At 35.9% G+C, this 26,961-nt stretch overlaps 1 protein-coding gene across 2 annotated transcripts; it reads left to right on the top strand.

The window, feature by feature from the left end:
* The first annotated feature begins 3,083 nt into the window (after positions 1 to 3,083).
* On the top strand, positions 3,084 to 20,843 carry LOC125275048 (programmed cell death 6 interacting protein). Of its 2 annotated transcripts, none has more exons than XM_048201706.1 (18): positions 3,084 to 3,381; positions 5,665 to 5,713; positions 5,796 to 5,865; positions 8,042 to 8,169; positions 8,256 to 8,409; positions 8,488 to 8,588; positions 10,684 to 10,815; positions 10,939 to 11,161; positions 11,293 to 11,416; positions 12,375 to 12,552; positions 13,010 to 13,121; positions 13,335 to 13,504; positions 15,568 to 15,816; positions 15,984 to 16,118; positions 16,202 to 16,296; positions 16,383 to 16,503; positions 17,771 to 17,967; positions 20,106 to 20,843. In XM_048201706.1, exons 1-18 carry the CDS (start codon positions 3,176 to 3,178, stop codon positions 20,278 to 20,280), a joined length of 2,619 nt encoding a protein of 872 aa, XP_048057663.1. In that variant the 5' UTR covers positions 3,084 to 3,175; the 3' UTR covers positions 20,281 to 20,843. The 2 variants fall into 2 exon arrangements, with proteins under 2 accessions (XP_048057663.1, XP_048057664.1); XM_048201707.1 differs by having other exon boundaries at positions 10,699 to 10,815.
* Positions 20,844 to 26,961: the final 6,118 nt, after the last annotated feature.

Below are 26,961 nucleotides of genomic sequence, written 5' to 3' on the forward strand. Positions count from 1 at the left end.
TAATCGGAAGTGGTAATAATTGTGATATTTATTAGCTGTTTTATGTGCAAGGAGAAATGAGTGGTAAAAATAATACTCCTAATTACATTTTTACATATGTAAAATGACATTTATAACATGGGCTCAGAAATATGTCAAAAAAAAAATATAAACATGAATGAGACAAGAAAGTTAATAATGCAAAATCCCATTTTGTGATAGTATGCATTTAGTCGCCATGTAATCAATGAAATATTGCAGTATTTATTATGAGATCTATTTATGCACATCTTTATTTTTAATTCATGTGCCTTTGTAATCTTTAATCAAAATAACTTCCCCTCCCTCTTGCAGCGTCTTCTCTGATGATGCGTTTACTGGCGTGAGGGCGGAGCAACCTGTCAATCAATTTCCCATGGATAAAATCAAGCCCTGCCCTACAATTTATTTCCTTGTTCCAGAAGCTGTTTCATTGGGATATGTACGTCACAATAGGAAAGAAAAGACATATTAACTTCGTTGCACGTGACTTTAAAGGGGTCATGAATCGAGAAATCAAAATTTTCTTGATCTTTTGACATGTAAGAGGTCATTGTAAAAACATCCTGTAAGTTTCAGAACTGAAAACTTCCTCGTTAGTCCAAAAACAGCTTTTATTAAATCAGAAAATGACTTGTTTGGAATTTTGTTGCATTTATGATATAATTGTGCGACTAAAAACCGCCTCTGTAGAATCGAATCAACACCTATGTAGAACATATTTGATTTGTCACAATAAAAAGATGCTTATCACTTTATCAAAGCTTCTGAATTACAGGTAACTGTATGTAATAGGCCATAAATATGACTAAATGGGTAAGTCATGGGTAAGTGTGTCAGTGTAAACTTACCTACTCTTTCCCCTATAGCTAAAGCATTGAACCAGAATTCCTATATGGATCAAACTGGGAATTTCTCTTAATTTCTGAGATCATTGTCCAATTGCTAGAGAATTTTTAAATAAAAACTAAAAAGTGATTCATAGGTTTTCAAAGCTCAAGTCTTGTCATGCACCTGTTTAGACCAAAGGCTTTGGTAGACCCAGCAAAAACATGATTTAAATGCAAAAATTTTAATTTTTGCCACATCTATAGAATTTATCCAATCTAAAATATTAGAGATGCACCAATATATCGGCCAATAATCTGTATCGGCTGATAAAAGCAAATTATCACACTATCGGCCAATATATTAGTGCATCTCTAATATTTTAGCATTGGATAAATTCTTTAGCTTTGAAACCTATGAATCACTTTTTAGTTTTTATTTAAAAATAAAAACGTCTACTGTTACTATGTTTATTTAAATTTATTTAAAAATTATCCAGCAATTGGACAATGGACAAAAAGAGAAATTCCCAGTTTGATCCATATAGGAATTCAATAGTTCAAGGCTTTAGCTATAGAGTAGGTAAGTTTACAATGACACATCTTACCCCATCTCTAATATTTTAGCATTGGATCAATTCTATAGATAGTTTAAAAACAGATGATAGTCAGGGCCGATATATGCTATCAATCAAAAGAAGGCGGGAAAATGCACTGCATTTGTGCTTTGTTTAAAGAAAATGCTAAGAAACCACTTTGATGTTCAATATTAATAGTAATTATATGAATAACATTCATAAAGTTATGAAATATTAATTTAATCTTCAGAATTTAGTTAAAGTGTGTTAATATTAATTTGAGTAATGTGTTTGTTTATAACTGACACCAGTTACTCTGAAACAAGTTGATGAAATGGAGAAAATAAAGTTTTTATTTGGATTTCTTTCAAAATATAATGATTAATTATTAATTGACCCTTCGCAAAGACCCGCGCCCCTTAGTTACTGTTGCTTTGTCTGACAAGCCATGGCGCTGTCACGCCACACAGAGTGAAAAATACATCGTGGAGCAAAGGGGACACTGACAATACATCGACAGACAAGACAGCAGGTTACATATGATATTAAACAAAGTCCCAGCTTTCAAATTGTGTATCTTTTTTTAAAGAAATTAAAACAATAAAAAATGTTTTGTGGCTCTTTAATGTGTCATGACAGATCGCTGTAGCGCCTCAGCTCAAACGGCTCGTGAACCGATCATCTCTTCCTACTGGTTAATTTATAGCATCAAATAAACATGAATGAACATCAGAAGGAATGTTGTTTAAAATGCGGAAAGACGTCAGTGCACACCATTTTTCAAGTTCAAGTCCACCGAGGTTAATTAGGTTCTAACTCCTGACTGCTTTGTCGGACAAAATGGTGGATTTGGTGTTATGATTGGTTAGATCGATTGTCAATCAAACTCCCAGTGAAGGGTCAATTATAACAAAGCCCCTTTAAGACAAGTCATTTCACTCGGCGGCCATATTTGAAACGCCTCACGGGCATCCAAGTGCAGCTCCTATCTCTTCGAATGGGGAAACTTCAAATTCTCTAAAGCTGTTCACCAAGCTTTAGATTAAATTTCATATTTGAAATCACCAATGAAATCTGACAACAACTGTCTCATAAAATTTGTTTATAAACGCTCGAATATGACAAAAAAAAAACAACGGTATTTTTCAGGCCTAATGCGCATGCGCAGTCCTAAATGCGCGTCTCTTGTGCCTCATTTCGGAGTTTGTGTTGACTGTTTCTATAGAAACCGGAGCTTCTAACAGCCGCTGCAGTGACGCGATGACTTACCAATCGGCGATTGGCTCTTATTTAGAAGGCGGGACTTATTCCGCCATATTGCGCGTTGCACTTTCTCCCATTCATAATAATACGAGTGACACGTCTTGTGTTATTCTATCTTTGATTACAATAAAAGTAGCCTATCATTCATTTAAAAGAAGGTATAAAAGGCAAACTATCGGTATCAGCAGATATTACTCTGAATAATCTCTCTATAAAATATAGTTCCACACGAGCCACCTGTGAAAGAACATGGAAATAAAACGCTATTTACATATTTAGCGCGTTACATGTAAGGAATCGTTACAGAATTAATGTAACGATTACACCCGCGAGTGCAGGAACTGTTTTCGAATGCGCATGCGTCACTTTTTGACAGTACATCTGACGCGATGACGCACTCAAGACAACCAGGAAGTGCTCTGCCTTTGTTTTTGTCCGTCTGCAGTGTTCTCATTTTCCACTAGAACTGTGTCGTTCCCGCGGGCCCAAATGGCGACGTTTATTTCTGTCCCGTTGAAAAAGTCCTCAGAGGTGGACTTGGCGAAACCGTTGCTGAAATTTGTAACGGCCACGTATCCTCCCGGTGAGGAGCAAGCGGAGTATGTCCGTGCCGTGGAAGAGCTCAATAAGCTCCGTAAAAGTGCTCTTGGGAGGCCGCTGGACAAACACGAGAGCTCGCTGGAAATCCTGCTGCGGTAAGAGACAAGACAACTTGATTGCGAAGTTTCACTGGGTGTTCATTTCTGCTGCCTGTGTCGTAGATTGTTAATTAATCTATATAATTTGCTGATTGTTTTCCTTTAGCGTATAGCAGAAGCTGTCGACATGAAGCTAGCTAACGTCGTTTAATAGCAAAAATAGTTTAGTCAAGACTGATGACTACCGTTGGTGACTTAAAATCACTACATTATCTGTTTTTATTTGCTTTATAGAAATATAAAACGTAAACTGGTGGTGTTGTTCGTTGTTGTTGCTTTAATCGGTTGTTTTTTGACGTCTACTGTTAGTATGTTTCATCATTTTAGTGTTTTAGTGTACATATGTGTTTAAGGTGGTATGTGGTTTACGCAGTTTGGGCAGAGATTCAGTTCTTTTGGGGAAGTTGACATCCTGTGGTGTGACATGCTATCGTTACTCTCTAAAAGTAGACATTTTAGACATACATACATACATATATATATATATATATATATATATATATATATATATATATATATATATATATATATAAATAACTATTATTTTGCATACTGATATTGTTTTAAAATTAATACTTTTAAAATTCATTTGTCACACCCAATGACCATTCAAAATTAACTAGTTGTCCCAAAAAGGTTATTGAAATTGTGAAAAACACAAAGCGATGACAAATTACAGTATCTAAAATATTACATTAATATAAATTTTAATGATGAATATAAAAAGTCCATAAACACGTTATATGCGTGCGTCAACTGCCCATTTATCATACGTCACCGGCTTCCTGGTTCTGCGTGACTCAGGTGTGTCATTCAGACTGACTAAATTAATAATATATAATTCGACGCAAATGACTGAAATAAAGAAGAAAATACTTTTGAGTTGTTTATACTATATTTTCCTAGTTGTTTAAGCAGTTATCTTCGACCTCGAGACTCCATTACGTCATGTATTTGTCTGGGGTGGATACAGGTGTGTGAGTGACGTAGAAGTATTATTTTGGGAAATATTTATAACAGGGTTACATGCTTTATTACTTTATCTGTTAACCAGAAGTTGAACGTTGGAGCTTTGGAAGAGATTAGGAAATGGCTGGTTAATTTGTTAAACAAAGCCAGATTTGCTGTCTCATGCTTTCAGCACATTATTTCTCCCGTCTAAATCCACTTTTTTGGGGCCTATACTGAACTTTTTAATGCAAAGGAATTGGGAAGTTGTCAAAAATAATTTTACTATGAACAATGTATTTTATGTGGAGACAATTCTGTCAGTGTCATTTTATTTTATAGTTATAAAAAAAGAATATATATATATATATATATATATATATATATATATATATATATATATATATATATATAAGCACTATTATAACATAAAGCAATGCTTATTATATTTATTATATTGTCATCTCACATCTTTTTTGCAATGGGCCATTTTCTATATAATGTAACCTTGCTTTCTGGAATACCCTGGTCTTCATATTAAAAATAGACCTTATTTCTCCAGTCTGTGGTTACGTTCTGCACATACTTTGTGGTTTAATGTAGTTGAGTTAATGTAGCGGCTGGGACTTACGCCATCTGGGAAGTGAATGAGCCATGTGTTGCTATAGGAATCAGGTTTTTGTTTGCTGTTTTGTAGCCGTGTGAATGGTCGAGATGAATGGCCTGCTTTGTAGCTCCTAGTTAGACTGGTGTTTGGTGTATGTGACGACACCCTTCAGAGGTATTCCCCCTCTTGAGTCAACAGACATGTTCTTTTTATAGTGCCGAGAGGCAAGAAATATCAGATATAATAATAAATATGGACCAGCATTGATGTGGGGAAATGCTCCTCTTTCCTTCCAGGAAGGAAATGTTGTTGTGATAAGTGTCAGTAGATAGTTCTGTAACAATGAGGTTGAGTAACTTCAGTTACGTCAGTTGGTTCTTGTGTTCAGATTGACACGGTCACATGAGAATGCTGTCATGGCTAAATTATTTGTGTCATTATTGTTATACATTATCATTGTAAATAAAACAAAGACTATTGGAGTATGTTTTTACAGGAAAATACTATTACAGTCTTTCTACTTCAAAACTTCAATGCTACTTGCTGTAATTATTGGTGAAACTTACTAGCAATTTCTGAATAATAATTGTTTCTTATTGTTGAATAAAAATTGTTTATTGTTGGCCAATCAACACCATTTTTTTATTGTTCCATCTAAAGAAACAACATTGTTTTTCTCCACACTTTGTATTTTAACAGTTCTTTTCTCATTCTCTTCCCTCTAGATATTATGATCAACTCTGTGCAATTGAACCCAAATTTCCTTTTCCAGAGGTATCATTTATAACTTCACAATCAGATATTATATTATTGAGTAATTTGAGCATATAACGTAATTAATGTTTTTTTTTTCCAGTTATGTCTGACATTCACATGGAAAGATGCTTTTGATAAAGGATCACTTTTTGGAGGCTCAGTCAAGCTTGGTGAGTTGATACATGATTTCCAAACAAATGCATGCCAGGTGAAAAGAATTTGTTTGTGCTGTATATTGTTAGATACTTGTACTTTCGATTACATGGCAAAAGTGCATTATGGGTAAATTCTTTTTAAGGAATTTAAGCTGTGGGCAGATTCAGATATCACTTGAAAGAAATTGTATATAGTGTTTAAAAGATTGTGTAAGTGTTTTTGGAGTATGCATCAATAAATATCATATCTCTGTCATCCATATTCAAGGAAAATGTCGACCCATTAGAAATAGAGACAGGCACCTAATCCAGGAAAGAAAAGCTTGGGATCCCTTAATAAAATAATAATTGATCTTTGCACATAAATAATGTTATCTCCACTACTAACATTACTCTTATTTCACATGACCCATTGCACACTTTTTTTACTATTGCATATCTCCTTACTACATGTTACTTCTCATTTTTCAAATGTGCACCTTTTTTCAATATAGAGGGTAGAGTTGTCAAAAGTACCTGTCGTTACTGAAATTTTAAAAATGTGAAGCTTTGAGGGCTGTTGATTCGTAAACACCTCTGATTGGCCTTTGTGTTCACGTGCTCATCGGATATGTCTGTGATTGTCTACAATGATCAACGCACGGGAGAATTTGAATTTGAAAGCGGGAGCTGGAGCGTTTGAAAGCAGGTGTCAAGCAGGTGTCTATCAGCGGACTGGTCCACGATAGACGCCTGCTTTCAAACGGACCCGTGTGTATCTGTTAGGGCTGTGCAATTAATTGCAATCGAGATTTGAGCACATGCAATTTCTAAATCACATAAGACTGCAATATTATTTATTCATTTATTTATATTTTAATTCAGAATATTTTGGATTCAGGAGAGAGGATGTGTCAAGAGAGCAAGGTTATTTGCAAGAACTGTGAGATTATTGCAACGAAACAGGGCAATACAACAAACATGTTCCAGCACTTGAAACAGCATCATAAAAAAAACTGTATGATCAATGCATATCGACAAAGTCCATCGAAACTAACAAAAGCGCACCTCAAAGCTAGCCTGAACCGACTGAACAAGTATCCATCGTTCAAGCATTTGCAAGCATCATGTCTAATGAGAAAGGATCAAAATGGCATATATATGCAAAGACATGGTGCCTGCGGACATCCTCAGTAAAGACGGCTTCCGAAGACTACAAACACTCGACAAAAGATGCCATCTCTGTTTATCAAGCTGCTAATACTGTTATTTAATTGTGAAATGTTTCGAATGAATACATTTAGAATGTAGCATATTTGAAAAAGCAAAAACAATAGGCAAAATCGCAAATAAAATCGCAATCGCAATTGCAATATTCATTAAAAAAAATCGCAATATGATTATTTTGTCCATATTGCACAGCCCTAGTATCTGTGTAAGCACTCGGTGATAAGCGTCATTGATGACTATTTGCAACGTTTTTGAAGCGTTGATCAATGTAGCCAAGTTGATTTATATTGCAGAATTACACACATATTTGCTTATGCAACCTAAAAGTCAATTAACTTAAAAAGCTTAAAGAGGCCATATTATACCCTTTTACAAAGTCTTGATTGTTTTTGCACTCTACTAGAATAGGTTTTCATGCTTAAATGTTCAAAAAACACCTTATTTTTCAGATATTTGTCATTGTTGCAGCTCCTCTCTTCCCAGTCTGTCAGTAACGCTCTGTTTAGTTCCTGTCTCTATGAAGCCCCTCCTTCTGAAAAGCACAATGTTTTCTGATTGGCTGGAGCAGTGTGTTGTGTTTGGTCAACCGCTTTGAGCATGTTTGGGAAATCTCACGCCGCTTAGCATAACCGCAAGTTTCAACACACTACTAACTCAACCAGGCCCCACCTCTTTATTTGCATATGCCTTGAGCGGTAATTATTTAAATGAGGAATATTGTGTTGTCCATTCCCGGAAGAAAACTCAAGACTACAATGGAAGGAGTTCAGAAACAGTGACACTGATATAGAGAACAACTCCTGCTGGAGGGACTTTGCAAACCTTTTTCATGCTCAAACAGCAACATTACACACTAAAGAAAGATGAACATGTAAAAAAGCATAATAGGTCCTCTTTAATAAAAAGAAATGAAATCTAGGTTTGCATAAAAGAACATAACAGCTTAATCCTTTGTGTGGTTTATCCTGTGTGTGTGTTTCAGCATTGGCAAGTGTGGGCTATGAGAAGACGTGCGTGTTGTTTAATGTGGGTGCGCTGGCCAGTCAGATCGCTTCTGAGCAGAATCTCGACAATGACGAGGGACTGAAGACTGCCGCCAAGTTCTACCAGGTTTGAGTTTGACCTTAAATCCTCCAACAACACAGACATTCGAGAGAGAGAGAAAAATGTTTTGAGCATTGTGGGTCTCTTTCCAGCTGGCGAGTGGTGCATTTGCTCATATAAAGGATACGGTGCTGTCTGCACTGAATCGAGAGCCCACCATGGACATCTCCCCCGAGACGGTGGGCACGCTCAGTCAGATCATGCTCAGCCAGGCACAGGAGGTCTTCGTTCTCAAGGCCACTGCTGGTGCGTCTGTGTTTATGTTTGTGCATTTTTTTGCTTGTAGTTGACACAATATTAATTGTCCTTGGTTTCGTCTCACAGATAAGATGAAGGACGCCATTGTTGCTAAACTTGCCAACCAGGCGGCAGATTACTACGGGGACGCTTTTAAGCAATGTCAATACAAAGAGAATCTGCCCAAGGTATGTGCAGCTGCCATTACACATGACAGACACATAAGTGGTTGAAGTGGTCCACTAGGGGTCACTAGAGACAGTTAGTCAAAAATCCACACAAACTGCATGCAGCAATCACTGTCTGTAAGGGTGCTACGATCAGGATCACTAAAAGCAGTATCGTATGATACCGTTCACTGAAATAAATAATACTACATGAGAAACAGAAGACTTCAAATAGACCCACAGGGTTATTTAACTATTCTTAACAATAAAAAGGTATGTTAAGTATTAAAATTAAAAGATGAGAACGTATAATGAATTGACAACTCTTTATTTATTGGCAAGCAACATGTAACAACATATTACATTTCCTCTCTTAGAGGAGATTAGTAACAGCTTAGAGTTTAACAAATATAGCTTTCCTGTGAAATGATAATAATAATAATAATAAAAAGTCTTTATTAAAGGCACAATATGTAATTTTCACCACTAGAGGTCGCTTATTAAAAACAAAGGCATAGCTTGATGATGCCTTGATTTCGCTGAATCATGGGAGGTGTTGTCTTCATATCTACAGCCAGTGGAAAAGAATCCAACGAGACTTGGGCAGAAATCATATTAATGAATGAGCTAATGCTATTGTTGGAGCGATTGCTAATGAGACGAGCATGACACACATCTTGAGAGCAGAGGGACTTTTATTATGCCACAGTCGCCGCTTCCGCTTCTTCTGGTCAAGTGTATGTGGGGTAACGCAGCGCTGTTTATCATATTAGATACATTTGAGTGTTAAAAGTTGTTATAGTGTTCTCTGTGCTTTCATTCGGCAGCTGCTATGAGACAATTTTTGCACACTGCAGTAAGCTAGATTGATATTAGGCATAGTAAAACGTGGCGCTCACGGTAAATCAAGAAAACGAGATTTAAACAATAAGAGTTACTGGGTTGAGCTATATAACATGATTAGTTTTCTGTCGATGAATGTATCCAAACAGTTGCTCACCTGTCTAATAAAACTCATAATATATTAAAGAGTCTTCCATGGTTTCTACAAAATAAAACCCAAAATCGAGGGTAACACTAGTATTATGTCATTGATAGGCAACGCACGGACACGATCCGTGTCCTGGTTAAAATTGCTTATGTCTCCGGATCTAAACATTCTTGGGATCATTTGCGATAATGTGAGTACACAAGTCAACAAAATATATAACATTGTTCTAGTGGTTTTTTTAATATTTGATATTTTAATCCAAAAATCTTACATATTGTGTCTTTAATAGGTAGTAGGCTAATCAAATGTAAAACAACGCTGCATAGTCTTTACTGTATAAATAAAATATAGTTTAATCCTACTAAATCTACTAAAGAGCAGTGAGTAATTTTCTTTGTCTTTTGTTGTTTGATTAATGTTAATTGTAATGTAATGCTGTCACTTTAATACAGAATGCACGGATCCAATATACTGTTACACATGCGATTTATTTCCCAACCGTTCACTTAAGACATAAACAACTGTGTTTAAGCGAATACACGCCAAATCTGGCATTTTTACATATTTCTGTGTATACCGAACAGTTAAGGCTTGAACTCAAAGTTCAGAAAGTACTTCTTTCGCAGCTTAATACAGTTTTCATAACTCTTTTTATTATCGAGCACGGCCTGCGGTTTAGCAACAGACTAGACCAGTGAATGTAAAGCAATTTTGCGTCATCTGATCGTCTGTACTGATCGGCCTTTGTAGAGACCACTGATCAAATTATATAAAAGGATTATCGGCTGATACCGATCAGCACCCGATCAATCGGAGCACCCTTAACTGCCTGTATGCGTGCGTCTATAGATTTGAGTTATGACTGCTAGTCACTCCCACATACACACACACACTCCCAAAGCCTCCAGCTTTTGTTTCTTCTCCTACTGATCTGTGAGTGAACGCTGCATGAGCGTTGTGTGAGGATTTGGTTGGGGTTCGCTGAAGGATGCGTGCTGATTTGCTGTTCTGTTTTCTCTTCCTGCACCCTGTGCTGTGTGTCTGTGCTCGTTTGTGGTTGCCCGTGGTGTTGGTTCGTGGTTGCCGTGGCGTTTGTGATTGCTGTGGTTGCCTTTCCCTGGTCAGTATTTTTATTTCCAGGAAGTGCTTCCTGTCCTCGCCGCCAAGCACTGTATGATGCAGGCCACCGCGGAGATGCACCAGTCAGCCTTGGCCAATCAGAAGAAAAAATTCGGAGAGGAGATTGCTCGGCTGCAGGTGTGTTGGTCTGCGTGCGACAGACTGTTTCTTTTTGGCTGCCCGGTTGCTTGATTTATTAATTCAGTTTTGAACTTCATTAATTGGACGTTGACGTTAAGCTTTCTCGTGCGTGTTTTGCAGCATGCCACAGAGCTGGTGAAGACGGCAGCTTCCCGATACGACGAGTATGTTAACGTAAAGGATCTGTCGGATAAGATCAGTCGTGCGCTCGCCGCTGCAAAGAAGGACAACGACTTCATTTACCATGACCGTGTGCCGGAGGTCAAAGACCTGGAGCACATTGGCAAAGCATCTCTGGTCAAAGCAACTGCAGTGCAGACACCACTCAGCCAGAAGTTCACAGGTCAGAATGATGCACACATGACATTCAGTTCACTTTCATTTCTTTCATTTTTTGGGGTGGTTATTTCCCCCTTTCTTATGTTGAAAAATCCAATGAAATAAATAATGCAAATAATAAATTTTTTTGTTTAGATCTTTTTGAGAAGATGGTGCCGATGGCAGTGCAGCAGTCAGTGAGCGCAGCCAATTCCAGGAAGGCTGACACAGTCAACAGACTGATTGGCAGCATGAGAGAAGCAACAAATCTCTGCAATGGGTCAGTGTTTGTGCATATATTTGCTTTGACATGAGTGCATTTAAACTCCATTAAAACTCCATTAACATGTACATTGAGAACTATTCAGTAGGGATAGCCTGGATGCCAGCCGAACTTTGCCCCGCCCACAACATTTTGAACTAGAATTGGTAGGGATACAGTAGGGATGCATTGATATGAAAATTTTGGCCGATATGGATAATCGATAATTCTTTATGAAATTCTTGTTTTCTTGAAAGCCGATAACCGATATATTGACCGATAAATCTAAATCAGAATTTTTTTTTATGACTTTTGAGAGCCTGATTACAAAAACAAAGCCATGTCCCAAGCACACAATTGTAATGTTCTCATTATAATATTATGTAGCCTTAATGACATACCTGCGCTGCATGTTGCACTTAACTGTATTTTCCTTATTGAAGTGATTTCAATCATATTTCAAGCAATTCAAAACCATAATGGATGACAGTGCACATCTAACTTGTCTCAGCTGAGGGAAATAATCCATTATTTATAAGCTTTAATATATCGGCCAAATTGTCTTATCAGGCTGATAAAGATTACATTAAAAATGAACATATATCGGCCGATACTGATATTCCATAAAAAAACTATAGTGTGAATGTGACAAAAAAAAAAAAAACTATAAATAGCCAAGGTTGGGTTCTCTATATCCTCATATAAGATCGACTGTAAATCCACATGTTAAAGCTGATATTTTAAAGGTCGTCTTCCCGCATCTTTGTAACCTTTTCACCCCAGATGAGTTTGCATCCCTGACTCTTAATCCTCTGTATTTAATTGTTTTAAGGCACTACTCACTAATGAAATAATGCACATAACGCCTTTCATTAAACCTGAATATGCTGTCTAATTTTAAACACATTTAGACAGTGTTTTAGGTGGATAAATAACGGTTTTAGAGGTGATTGATTGGTTGCTTATGATCGTTTAGGGTGTTGGCGTCTTTGAACTTGCCGGCCGCACTAGAAGATCTGTCGGGAGACGCCGTCCCTCAGTCCATCCTGGAGAAGAGCCGTGCTGTTGTTCAGCAGGGCGGCCTGCAGAGCATCGAACAGCTGATTAGAGATCTCCCTGAACTACTGCAGAGGAACCGTGAGATCCTGGATGAGGTGATGCACACATTCACCATTTGTTTCATGCCCTTTTATATACAGAAATATCCAAGACCACTAGTGAAAATGCTTCTGTTTCTGTATTTTTTTTCTTTTTAAATGTACGTTATTTAATACCTATTAACATTATCAGTATAACAATTTGAGTGAAAAGTACCAAAGAGAATCTTGTGCTTTGATGAAAGCAAAAACCACTGACCATCTGTACAAAGGAGTTCACATGATCAGTGTCACAAATTTGTGTACATTTGTATAGTGACCTGCAAATATCACAGAACCATAAATATTTCTTTCTTTTTATCGTCCTGATTTTTCAAAATTCTAAAATGGTTTATTTCCAGGTTTAAATGGGGTAAAAAACCCATTGAATGTGTATGACACCATCTAACTGTATGTGCTTGCACTTCATGCCAATTTGTATCATGAACAAAAATTTTGTGTGTTGGTGTTACAGTCCTTGAAGATATTAGATGATGAGGAAACGACAGACAATGAACTCAGAACCAAATTCAATCAGCGCTGGAACAGAACTCCCTCTGGAGATCTGTATAAATCACTCAGAGCAGGTACACCCCCTTTTATGCATTTAGCAGATGCTTTTACCAAATGAGTCTTACAGTGCATTCTAGGTAAACACATTATCAGTTTGTGTGTTTCCTGCTCATGACCTTGGTATTCCTAGTGTCATGGTCTACCAGTAGAACTATAGGAACCCAACTTGACAATCACTTGCTCATGAGGATTTACTCTCTCTATCTCTCTCTTTTTATCTCATGCAGAGGGAAATAATTTTCGCAATATACTGGACAAGGCCGTGCAGGCTGATCAGGTGGTGAAAGAGCGTTACACTGCACATTGTGAGATGATTGCTTTGCTCTGCAAGCCAGAGAATGAGCTCAGTGCCGCCATACCGTCTGCCAACCCTGCCAAGACTCTGCAGGGCAGTGAGGTGAGCTCAGTTCTGTTATCATTAACGAAAACTATTTTAAAAAAAATGTAAAAAAAAGTGTTAATTGAAAAAATGGTGAAATAAACTATAAATAGCTGATGAAAGCTTTGAAAATTAGAAAGATACTAAACTACTATACTATGTTTAAAAACTAATAAAAATAACATAATAAAATGATATATATATATATATATATATATATATATATATATATATATATATATATATATATATATATATATATCAGTACAGTCCAAAAGTTTGGAACCACTAAGATTTTTAATGTTTTTAAAAGAAGTTTCGTCTGCTCACCAAGGCTACATTTATTTAATTAAAAATACAGTAAAAAACAGTAATATTGTGAAATATTATTACAATTTAAAATAACTGTGTACTATTTAAATATATTTGACAAAGTAATTTATTCCTGTGATGCAAAGCTGAATTTTCAGCATCGTTACTCCAGCCTTCAGTGTCACATGATCCTTCAGAAATCATTCTAATATGCTGATTTGCTGCTCAAGAAACATTTATGATTATTTTCAATGTTGAAAAACTTACTTTTTTTTTCAGGATTCCTTGATGAATAGAAAGTTCAAAAGAACAGCATTTATCTGAAATACAAAGCTTCTGTAGCATTATACACTACCGTTCAAAAGTTTGGGGTCAGTAAGAATTTTTATTTTTATTTTTTTGAAAAGAAATTAAAGAAATGAATACTTTTATTCAGCAAGGATGCATTAAATCAATCAAAAGTGGCAGTAAAGACATTTATAATGTTACAAAAGATTAGATTTCAGATAAACACTGTTCTTTTGAACTTTCTATTCATCAAATAAATCCTGAAAAAAAATATTGTACACAAATATTTTGTACAATTGTACACATTAAATGTTTCTTGAGCAGCAGATCAGCTTATTAGAATGATTTCTGAAGGATCATGTGACACTGAAGACTGGAGTAATGATGCTGAAAATTCAGCTTTGCCATCACAGGAATAAATTACTTTGTGAAATATATTCAAATAGAAAACAGTTATTTTAAATTGTAATAATATTTCACAATATTACTGTTTTTTACTGTATTTTTAATTAAATAAACGTAGCCTTGGTGAGCAGACGAAACTTCTTTTAAAAACATTAAAAATCTTAGTGGTTCAACTTTTGGACTGTACTGTATATATATATATATATATATATATATATATATATATATATATATATATATATATATATAATAGTGCTTAACAAATATATTAGACCACCTGTCATAATAAAGAGAAAACACAAATATTTTAGGAATATTTGTCAAAAACTTGTTTAAACCTAAAAAATCTATTGTCATTTATTAGGCAAATAACAACAAACTGAAACAACTAAATAGTTTTTATTCACACATAATATCCTATATAATATTATTTTTATTTTGTATGGCCTCCTTTGGCCTTGATAACAGCTTGCATTTTGGCTTTGTTTTTATGTACTTTTCACAGTCTCTGCTGTTATTGACTTCCAAATAATTTCTAGCTGTTCCCAAAGGCTTGCTTTAGATGAAACTTTTGTGTGATCTATCTTTGAATCAATTGAATCACAACAATAATTATGTTTTATCATTAGAAACACTACTGTGAGTAAAGAGCTTACACATACTGGTGTGGATTAACCATTACAGAAACATAAAAATGATTTTGGTAATCATCAATACTGTTAGTTTAGGGCACAAACCTTACATTTGAGTGGTGGTCTAATAAATTTGTTAAGAATAGCAGAGTTCACACCACATCTATAGCGATAACGGCACAGAGAAACTTGGAGAATGGTTGAAATCACTTTCAGATCGAATTTTTACCAGCTGATGAGCGATTTAAAAACATTGAGAGCCAATCAGAATCCATCCTGCTTTAAATAGATTAAGCATTTGAAGTGGCAGATGACAAAACTGCAGTGCACACTTAGAATAAACAGAACGATATCGTCCGCTGGTGCGGACGCTAATATTGTTAGCCTTCCTGGTGTGAACGGGCTTTAACCCTGACCAAACCCCAATACTATCCTTCTGTGCAGGTGGTAAACGTGCTGAGAGCTCAGCTGGCACAGCTGGAAGAGGTGAAGAGGGAACGGGAAGTTCTGGAGGGAGAGGTGAAGGCGGTGACCTTTGACTTGACCACAAAGTTCCTTACCGCACTAGCTCAAGATGGCGCCATTAACGAGGAGGCCCTGACCACCAGTGAGCTGGACGCACGCTACGGCTCTCACACACAACGTGTCCAGCAGAATTTACGCAGACAGGAGGAACTGCTGTCACAGATACAGGTGCACACATGCACTCACGCATGAGCAATATTTCCACCAATATTTCAGCAAGACCTCCAAAACAAAGCACAATAGGGGCACTTTAAATTGAAATTTAATGTAGCAGTTGCTGCTGCAACTGTGGTGAGTTCTTTTTCATTTTAAAATTGCTTTCCTTCTCGTGTCAGGTGTCTCACCAGGAGTTTTCAGCATTGAAGCAGTCCAACTCTGAGGCTAATAGCAGAGAGGATGTGTTAAAGAAGCTCGCCGCAGCCCATGATAGCTACATAGAGATCAGCTCCAATATCAAAGAGGGCACTAAAGTAACTATCACATGCACTAATATTAGTTCCGTACACATGCACAATCTGTACAATGTCACTCAGCTGTCTCTCTCTTCTTTCAGTTCTACAACGATCTGACAGAAATCTTGCTGAAGTTTCAAAATAAGTGTAGCGACATCGTCTTCGCTCGCAAAACTGAGAGGGATGAACTGCTTAAGTATGTCACACTAACAAATCATCAAGGCCTTTTTTTCTTAGGTTTCTGAAGGACTGTGATTGGCTTATATTCTGTTTGATTGACAGGGATTTGCAGCAGAGCATTGCTCGTGAGCCGAGCGCTCCTTCATTCAACGTCCCATCATACCAGTCTAACACCCCTGCACCTGTCCCAGGAGGCCCAACCCCTGCACCCAGGACCATGTTTGTGAGTTCCCAGACTCATGAGTTCTAAAGCCTAAAGTACAGCGCAGTGAAAAGTTTGGATGTTTTCGAAAGAGGTCTCTTATGCTTATCAAGCATGCATTTATTTGATCAAAAATACAGAAAAAATATAATATTGTGAAATATTATTACAATTTAAAATAATGGTTTTCTATTTTAATATACTTTCAAATATAATTTATTTCTGTGATGCAAAGCTGAATTTTCAGCATCATTACTCCAGTCTTCAGTGTCACATGATCCTTCAGAAATCATTCTAATATGCTGATTTATTAACTTTCAGCAAGGATGACAAGACTTGTTAAAAAAGATTTCTATTTTGAATAAATGCTGTTCTTTCTAACTTTTTATTTATCAATGAATCCTGAAAAAAGTATCACAAGTTCCAAAAAAAAAATTATTAAGCAGCACAACTGTTTACAACATTGATAATAACTGAGTATCAAATCATCATATTAGAATGATTTCTGAAGGATCATGTGACACTGAAGAGCTGAAAATTCAGCTTTGACATCAGAGGAATAAATTATATTTTAAAGTATATTAAAATAAATAAACATTTAATTTATTAAATTGTAATAATATTTCAGAATATTACTGTTTTTTTTTTTTTTCTGTATGTTTGATCAAATAAATGCATGCTTGATGAGACTTCTTTCGAAAACATCCAAACAGAAAAAAAATGTAATGTGACCAAACTTTTGTCTGGTACTGTATACTTCTGTTTTTTTACATGTTGTATGCCAGGATATGCATAAAGTGCATGTGATGTGAACTTCAGAATTTTGTCCATTTTTCTAACCGATGTATGCTGAGCTTTGCACGTGCTCTTTGAATTTTTTGCACCAATTTGTTTGTCCACAAGGTGGCGACACTGGCCCAAGCCGTTGTTTCACAGTCAGAAAAGAAACAGAAGAGACAGAATAAGAAAAACCAACTACTGAAGATGGCAAAAACAATAGACACCCAAGCACTTGTGCGAGGGGATTAAAAGATTCCCGTAAATCTAGTTTAAACGAGTACAAAGACATTTTTATCACTCATAACTTTTGGAGAGAAAAAGCACAGACACTGGACAAGGATGACTCTTTCTAGTGCCTGTGTTCACGCATGCTATCAAATGGAGTAGAGTTTGAAAGGCTGTGCGTTTTACTTGCGCTAATGTACGCATATAAAAATGAGATGTACGTTAGGCTTAGAGATAAAGATGTTGATTGCAGGAAATAGTCTTATTTACATTTCTGTTCCAGAACCAGCAGCAGCCTCAGGCTAAGCCTCAGCCCCCCGCGAGACCGCCGCCCCCTAGCATCACTCCTCAGGCAGCCAGTACTGCAGCTCCAGTCAGTAATCCGATGGCTCCCAGCGGCACTAATCCTCCACCTGTTGCACCCACTGGACCCTCACAGGCTCAAGGACCACCCTACCCCAGTTATCAAGGCTACCCAGGGTAAATAAAGACATTCACATACTTGACGCGCTCGGCGTTGTACTATTATTTGAAACGACAGGGGGCAACTGTGAGTAATTGTTCTCTAAACCATCAAGAAGCAGCGGTGAGAAGTAAAGTACACATGTGACAATGTCTTTTTATACACTTCACCAAACCCACGATACAAAAGAACCAAAGAATCATGTAAAATCCAGTAAACCTTGAGATTACTACTTGTGATATTACAACAAAATATATGGATATGAGAATATAAGTATAAAACTAAATTAAACAACAATCTCTTAAATAATTTCATTAAACATTTATATTAAATTTCATAAGGCTTATTACTGCTATTCTAGGCTCAATTTGTAAATGTAAGCAATTCATTTGGACATACGCAAACTGTGCCTGTGAGTTGCCGGTACAGATGTACCTGCTCGGCCAGAATCGGCTCGAAGTCATGCATCTTCAGAAGTGGAGCTGCGCACAAAGTTACAAAAAATGCCGTGCACACCGCCACGTGAAATTATGCTAGCAACATGCTAATAACGTGTTAAAACATGCTAAATCATGTTAGCAACATGCTAAGTCATGTTAAACATGCTGGCAAAATGTTAAATCTTGCTCTCAAAAAAGAGCCCAGAAAATGTTCTCTTTCTCAAACTTTTCCATTCTGAAATCGGCATTTGCATTTGTGCATTTAAGTTGAAGTCCATATCTTTAAAGGCCCGTTTTCTCAAAATGAGTTTTTTTTTCTCCTGCACTGTGCCAGTCTCCATTTCTTCAGCACTTAACATACACCAAACTTTACAGTTTTATTCCTATATATTCTGGTGGTTTTTGCCACAGAGGGGTTTGTTTATCTATAAATCGCCTGATTTATGTAAGAAATTATACAAGAAAGCAGTGTTAATCTTGACAGAAAATTTTGATTTAGTTTTAGTCGTAGTCTTTTGATTAAAATGCCATTTAGTTTGTCATATTTTAGTCATCGGAAATTGTTTGTTTTAGTCTAGTTTTAGTCGACTAAATCTACAGTAGACTTAGTCGACTAAAATCTAATTTATTTAAATTGTAATGCATTAAGTAAGCATTTCTCTAATGATACTCAGATCCAATACACTGATACACATCTAATATTCTCCAAACTGTTTGTTCACTTAAGACAACCAGCTGTATTTTACTTGCCAAAACGGGCATTTTTTGACCGTTTAAGTGCAAAAAGACACGAAAGAGAGCTAAATTCAGTGCTTTTCAGGGATTGACACACTCTTATCATTGAGGTAGTATTACAGTTTGTTTAAAAAAAAAGATTAGATTTAGATTTTTTTTTTTTTTTGCTTTCATTGTAATTTTAGTTAAAAGTTTTTTTTGTTTGTCTTTTCGTTTTTGCATTTAAACGTCATTATAGTTCATTTATTTCTGTTTTAGTTATTTTAGTACATCAGGTTAAGCCAAAGCTTGGAATCTATATGAAATAAAATAAGTTTACATTTTTTATATTTTTATTTTTTATTTCAACTAATGAAGGTTTGTTTTAGGTTTAACTATAATATACTTGTAAAATATATTGAATAATGTGTCAAATAATATTCTTAGTCTTTCCTTCCTGTGACGGAAGATACAGTAGTTTACTATGAATTAAATAGAAATTAAATGAAGTTAAATACAGTTTGTTGTGTAAACAAAATAACAATAATGACCAGGAAAAAATAATTATAAACTATCCCGTATAAACCGTGACTCTTATTCTGAAATGTCTACAGTCTGCACTGTAGCAGGCTGCTCATTTAAGTTCAGACGAGGAAGATAAAATATGCATTCTTACAACCGTCTAAAACATATTACCTTATTGTGTTTTCCCGCGGTTAGATCAGCACGTTACACTTTAAATGTGTGCATCTTCCACACAGGACAGCAGTCCTGACTAGATATCTTCCCAAATCATCCCTCTCTATCATTTTCGTTTCCTTTTTATTCGTTGACGAAAATGAGAGTAGATTTTAGTCATTCAAAAAGCATTTTTATTTAGTCATCGTCTCATTTTCGTCCGTGAAAAAAATGAAATTAACGAAATTAACACTGCAAGAAAGCTCATATGTGCACATATTAGAGAAGCTTGAAACATAATGTTGTTATTTTGCCTCTTTTAGGTACTACCAGATGCCTGTGGCCTATAACCCCTATGCATATGGGCAGTTTAATATGCCCTACATGCCCTATCAAGCCCAGGGGCAGGCTGGATACCCCGGAGCCCCTCCTACACAGCAGGCCTACCCCTACCCTCAACAACCACCACAGCAACAGCCCTATTACCCCCAACAGTAGAGCGCCGTCACACCCGGCAACAGCTCCCGCTACTACAGCCACACTCATTCCTGTAAACTAGCACTCTTACTGCACTTAACTATTAACACTCCCTGCACTCACACTCGCTCCGTACTTAACATCTGGTTTGATCTGGGCGGGGTTTAGAACACAGGCCCCGCCCCTTCTTTGTGGGTGGACTTTTAAGGCCAGGGTTCATAAAGCAGGTGTGCTGGTCGAGGGAAGATCTGATCTCTGTCTCTCTCTGTCTGTCTCACCCTCTAGCCCAAAGTGAAGCTGCTGGCTGCCTGCCACTGCTTATATCTTATTTTTGTAATGAATACTGACATATAATCTAATGCAAAGGCTGTTGATTTCTTACCTTGATGATGATGATCATTTAATTGCTGGGAGAAAGTCCGCGGTCTTACTGTAACCCTTGTTGTACCTCCTTCTGTTCAGTCTACAATCATCGCTTGGGGAAAGGAACAGTTATACAGACTAGAGAATGGATTTGTCACTAAAAATAATTCATTTTTGTGTTTCTATTGTTTTCATGTTATTAAAACAGGTCTGATATTAAAGGCTGTGTTTTTATTTCTTCTCTAAACTGGTGGGCGTACTTGGTCAGCATTTTTGGTCACTGTCGATTACTCTCCTCCGCATTGTTTTGTGATCATCCGGTGCCAAATCCAACAGCTGAGCAGATTGAGTTCAGATTAACAGGCTGCAAGTCTGAGTGTCACCACACATGAATTCAAGTGTGTTTGTTCGATAATTATTCCCATGCTATTTTTGTCTTGAAAGAGCCTGAACCGACTGTCTCCATGGATACAGAGGGAAGAGGATTTTTTTTTTTTTTTTTGAGTTTGTGGATAGATGAATGTTTATCGAGGTATCAAAGTGTTTTGATTATGTAAGGATGTTTTCTTTCGCCCTTAGCACAAACTCTGTGCACATACACTTGAGCTGTGCATTGTTGAGTTGACTTGAGAAATCCAAATTACTGATCTCCTATTTAAGATTATTATTATTCTTCTGAGCCAGAATGTAAACAGTATCTCCTCTTGAAGCTTTAGAGCTACAAACACCAAACTGAGGTCAACGGGGTTAAAAGGATGATCAGAACTACAAAAAGTCCCATTCGCTTTCATTGAGGGCGTCAGAACTTTTATACACTAGCTCTAATGGCGTATTTAAGCTTCATCCACTATGTATCTATCACTAGCAAAATCTAGCAACTAGTTTAGGACATGTTAGCAACGTGTTAAAACATGTTATCAGCATGAAAATGTAATGTTAGCAACATGTTAAAACATTAAATTATGGTAGCAACATGTATATCCATGCTAATAACATGTTAAAACATGTTAGCAAAATGGTAATTCATGCTAGCAACATGTTAAAACGTTAAATTATGGTAGCAACATGTAAATCCATGCTAATAACATGCTAAAACATGTTAGCAAAAAATGCTAATTCATGCTAGCAACGTTAAAATGTTAAATCATGGTAGCAACATGTTAATTTACGCTAATAACATGCTAATTCATGCTAGCAACATGTTAAAACGTTAAATTATGGTAGCAACATGTTAATCCACATTAATAACATGCTAAAACATGTTAGCAACATGCTAATTCATGCTAGCAACATGTTAAAACGTTAAATTATGGTAGCAACATGTAAATCCATGTTAATAACATGTTAAAACATGTTAGCAAAATGTTAATTCATGCTAGCAAAATGTTAAAACATTAAATTATGGTAGCAACATGTTAATCCACGTTAATAAAATGCTAAAACATGTTAACAACATGCTAATTCATGCTAGCAACATGTTAACGTTAAATTATGGTAGCAACATGTCAATCCATGCTAATAACATGTTAGCAACATGCTAATTCATGCTAGCAACATGCTAAAACGTTAAATCATGGTAGCAACATGTTCATTTATGCTAATAACATGTTAAAACATGTTAGCAACATCATAATTCATGTTAGCAACATGTTAATGTTAAATCATGGTAGCAACATGTTAACTAATGTTAACGTTAATTCATGCTAACATGTTTAAAACATCTTAGTAAACATGCTAATTCATGTTAGTTACATGGTAAAACATGGTAGCAACATGTTAATTTGTTAACAACATGAATTAACAGCAAAATGTTAAATCATGTTAGCAATGTGTTAAACATGCTAGCAATGTTAAATCATGGTAGCAACATGTTAATTCATGATAATAACATGCTAAAACATGTTAGCAACATGTTAATTCATGTTAGCAACATGCTAAAATGTTAAATCATGGTAGCAACGTTAATTCATGCTAATAAAATACTAAAACATGTTGGCAACATGTTAATTCATGCTAGCAACATGCTAAAACGTTAAATCATGGTAGCAACATGGTAAAACGTTAGAAACATGTTAATTCATGCTCACATGTTAAATCATGATATTGACTGATTAATTCATGTTAACATGATAGCAACATGCTAAAATATTGTTAGCAATGTGTTAAAACATGTTAGTAAAGTTAATTCATGTCAGCAAAAGTTAACATGTTAATTCATGTTAACAACATGGTAGCAACATGTTTAAATCATGCTAGTAATGTTAAAACATGTTAGCAATGTTAATTCATGTGAGCCAAATGTTAACTCATGTTAACAACATGTTAATTAATGCTAACATGTTAAAACATCTTAACAGCATGTTAGCAACATGGTCAATCATGTTAGTAATATTAAAACATGTTAACAATGTTAATTCATGTGAGCAAAATGTTAACTCATGTTAACAACGTTAATTCATGCTAACATGTTGAAAACATCTTAGAAACATGTTAATTCATGTTAGTTACATGGTAAAACATGGTAGCAACATGTTAATTTATGTTAACAACATGATTTAACAGCAAAATGTTAAATCATGTTAGCAATGTGTTAAAACATGCTAGCAATGTTAAGTCATGCTAACAACATGTTAATACATGTTAGCTACATGGAAAGTCATGCTAGCAATATGCTAATTCATGCTAACAACATGTTAGCAACATGATAAATCATGCTTACAAAATGTTAAATCATGTTAGCAATGTTAAAACATGTTAATTCATGTTAGCAAAATGCTAAATCACTTTAGCAACATGCTAATTCGTGCTAGCATTATAAAAGCATATTAAAACATGTTAACAACATGTTAAATCATCTATGTGTTTCTGATTTTATTGTGTTCAAAATCTTCAAACTTTAAACTTCAAACTACTTCAGACGTAAAACCTTCAAGCTTTTAAAACTTTTTTCAAACTTTCTGGTCTGGCTTTCTCAAGCCAACTTCAGAGTTTGTCATCAGACTGTACTCATCTAGTTGTTTTTACAGTCTTGTGTCTTCAACACTTCATTTTAGGACAATGAATATCTTCATTATAACTGCAAAAGCATGTTGTGTGGTGTATGCATCACTGTAACTACAGTCACAGCTATATGAGCGGTAAATGACGTTTAAAATGGTCTAAAATCCTCATGCACGTATTAGATAATGTAATTAAAAACACTGTCACCATTCCTCAGCTGTTGCCTCTTACTGACAAGCATTCAGATGCCCTTCACATCAGGAAATACTCCTGCATTACAGTCTAGTTTGATAATAGGGATGGGGATTGATAGAGATTTCCTTATTAGCTCTTATTTCGATTTGATGTGATCTTATGTTATTTGGGAATGTTACAGTTATAATGTCCATTTTAATTACATATGAAAGAAATTCTCTCTCAGCTAATGCTGTAAATTATACAGTCAACCTTCTAACTTGGTGATATAAATTAATATAGTGGATAAAAGTGATGTTTGGTCTAGGAAAACTGACTGAACTTTATTCATATATTATTAAAATTCATTAAAGATTTTGTAGTCATATTGCTAGTTGTGCTTGGAATCAATAGTTTTATTTGTGATAACACAATGAAACATGTCAAATTGTGCAGACATAATTTTTGTCCAGGCTGTCATACAAAAAAAAAAAAATTATGAAAACATCCAAAACTGAGAGAACCAGTTAAATATTAATAACTGATTATGCTGTAGTCAATATTTATCCTTTTTCCTCTGCCAAATAATTTTGTCAGATAAATATCTTAACCAAGTGTAGTGTTTTGTTCTTCCTTTATTTTAAAAAGATTTCAAAAATATAAAATACTTTCCTCATATTTTGATGGTTCTTGTTGGGTCATTAAAAACAAATATCCCCTCCGGACATCACTTTTGGCCACTACTAAATCAAATTAAACCCAATATTAAATTAAATTTGGACTGTAAACTCGGGTGAGATAGATATCATTCAATTAAGGATGTGATTAATCAGCAAAAAAAAAAAAGTTATATTTTACTATTAAGTTTTTTCTCATCCCACACATGAGAACTATAGCCACATCTCATTCAGCAAGCATTTTGTAAGTCAGATTGTTAACATTTCTGCTGTTGAGTTTACATATATTTGAAGGGGACAAAAATAACTTAAGATGGATCATGGCTATTCATTGTATTCATGATCAACCTGCTGAAAGCTCATTTCCTGTTAACGCTTCGTTTCCCAAACTCTTTTGACCTCAACCAATCAAACACAGACAAAAAGCAGGTGTGAAATTCTCCCTGTGAGTGTTTACCGTAAGAGAAATGTTATATGACGATGATGAGAGATTTATTGAGCGAGACAGGTGTGTGTATATAAGTATATAAATATCAGTGTATTTAGAAGAGTCGTCAGTAGCTGCATTGTTGACGTGCTGCCAAATCTTCTGACCTGTGACCTGTAGAGATGAATCCATTGCTGATGACGCAAGAGAAAGTGTCTTTGGAGAAAGCTGAGAGTGATGAGGTGGGTCTATTTGCATGTATGTCTTTATGTCTTTCGAGTTAAGTAAGGAGGAATGCTTTGATGTCCCTCGGCATTGATTGACCTCAGACATACCGGGACATTATGAACAAGTGTATGGCGGCCCTTCCCAGCAGGTGCACGTCAGGACATCTCATCCTCAGGAGCCCGAGTCAAAGATTCTTGTGCAGTGAGTATGGCTGAGTTATTTAAACATCTTTGTTTATGTAATATAATAGCCCATACTAGAAAGCAGAATATTCATATAAGGAACAGACTGTTGTGCACAAGAAACTCAATGAACTTTATAAAATCACAGTGGCTAAAAGTCATGTTTTTATTAATGACCCTACAAATTCGATGAAACCATCATAATATGAGGAACATATTTAAAAATTTTATAGGGGACCTATTATGCTCCTTTTCACAAGATGTAATATAAGTCTCTGGTGTCTCCAGAATGTGTCTGTGAAGTTTCAGCTCAAAATACCCCACAGATCATTTATCATAGCTTGTCAAATTTGCCCCTATTTGGGTGTGAGCAAAAACATGACATTTTTGTGTGTGTCCCTTTAAATGCAAATGAGCTGCTGCTCCCTTTCCAGAAGAGGGCGGAGCTTTAACAGCTCAACAACAACAAAGCTGGAGAATCTCACGCAGCCAAAATGAGGATTGTCAGTAACGGTGTTCAGCCTTACACTGTTCAAAACGATTCAGGAAGAAGTGCCTCGTTTGCGAAAACAAAATGGGGGCGCCGTAGGTGGAAACGTGCAGATTAAGGGGCGGTGATATTATAATAAGATCCCCTTCCTCCATTACAAGGGGAGCTAAATCTGAGCGGCTCGTTTTTTCACATGCTTGCAGAGAAAGGTTTGACAAAACAAAGTTACTGGGTGGTCATTTTTCACGTTTTCTGGGTTGGTAGATGCACCGGGGACCTGATTATAGCAGTTAAGCATAGAAAAAGTCAGGTTTTCATGATATGTCCCCTTTAAATATGAGGGAGGAACAAAACACAAAACTTGGCTAAAGGGTTAGTTCACCCAAAAATGAAAATAATGTCATTAATTACTCACCCTCATGTCGTTCCACACCCATAAGACCTTCATTCATCTTCGGAACACAAATTAAGATATTTTTGATGAAATCCGATGACTCAGTGAGGCCTGCATAGCCAGCAATGACATTTCCTCTCTCAAGATCCATTAATGTACTAAAAACATATTTAAATCAGTTCATGTGAGTACAACGGTTCAATATTAATATTATAAAGCGACGAGAATATTTTTGGTGCACCAAAAAAACTAAATAACGACTATACGAGGGCCGATTTCAAAACACTGTTTCATGAAGCTTCTGAGCGTTATGAATCTTTTGTGTCGAATCATGATTCAGATCGCGTGTCAAACTGACAACGGCTGAAATCACGTGACTATGGCGCTCCGAACCGCTGATTCGACACAAAAGATTCATAACGCTATAAAAATATCTATAATCTATAAAAATATTCTCCTCACTATATAATATTATTATTGAACCACTGTACTCACATGAACTGATTTAAATATGTTTTTAGTACATTAATGGATCTTGAGAGAGGAAATGTCATTGCTCCCTATGCAGGCCTCACTGAGCCATTGGATTTCATCAAAAATCTTAATTTGCGTCCCGAAGATGAATGAAGGTCTTACGGGTGTAGAACGGCATGAGGGTGAGTAATAAATGACATTATTTTCATTTTTGGGTGAACTAACCCTTTAAGATATTTATCTTGACAAAATTATTTGGCAAAAAAGGAAAACTACAGCTACAGGTTTTATTT

This window comes from Megalobrama amblycephala, linkage group LG9, assembly GCF_018812025.1.
Source record: "Megalobrama amblycephala isolate DHTTF-2021 linkage group LG9, ASM1881202v1, whole genome shotgun sequence".
NCBI classification, from domain to species: domain Eukaryota; kingdom Metazoa; phylum Chordata; class Actinopteri; order Cypriniformes; family Xenocyprididae; genus Megalobrama; species Megalobrama amblycephala.

What these genes read in the sequence shown, in the direction of transcription:
- LOC125275048 (XM_048201706.1), top strand. Translation starts at nt 3,176, where the DNA reads ATGGCGACGTTTATTTCTGTCCCGTTGAAAAAGTCCTCAGAGGTGGAC. An exon ending in TGGAGGCTCAGTCAAGCTTG is followed by an intron (nt 5,866 to 8,041) that starts GTGAGTTGATAC and finishes TGTGTGTTTCAG; the next exon opens with CATTGGCAAGTGTGGGCTAT. An exon ending in ATATCAAAGAGGGCACTAAA is followed by an intron (nt 16,119 to 16,201) that starts GTAACTATCACA and finishes CTCTTCTTTCAG; the next exon opens with TTCTACAACGATCTGACAGA.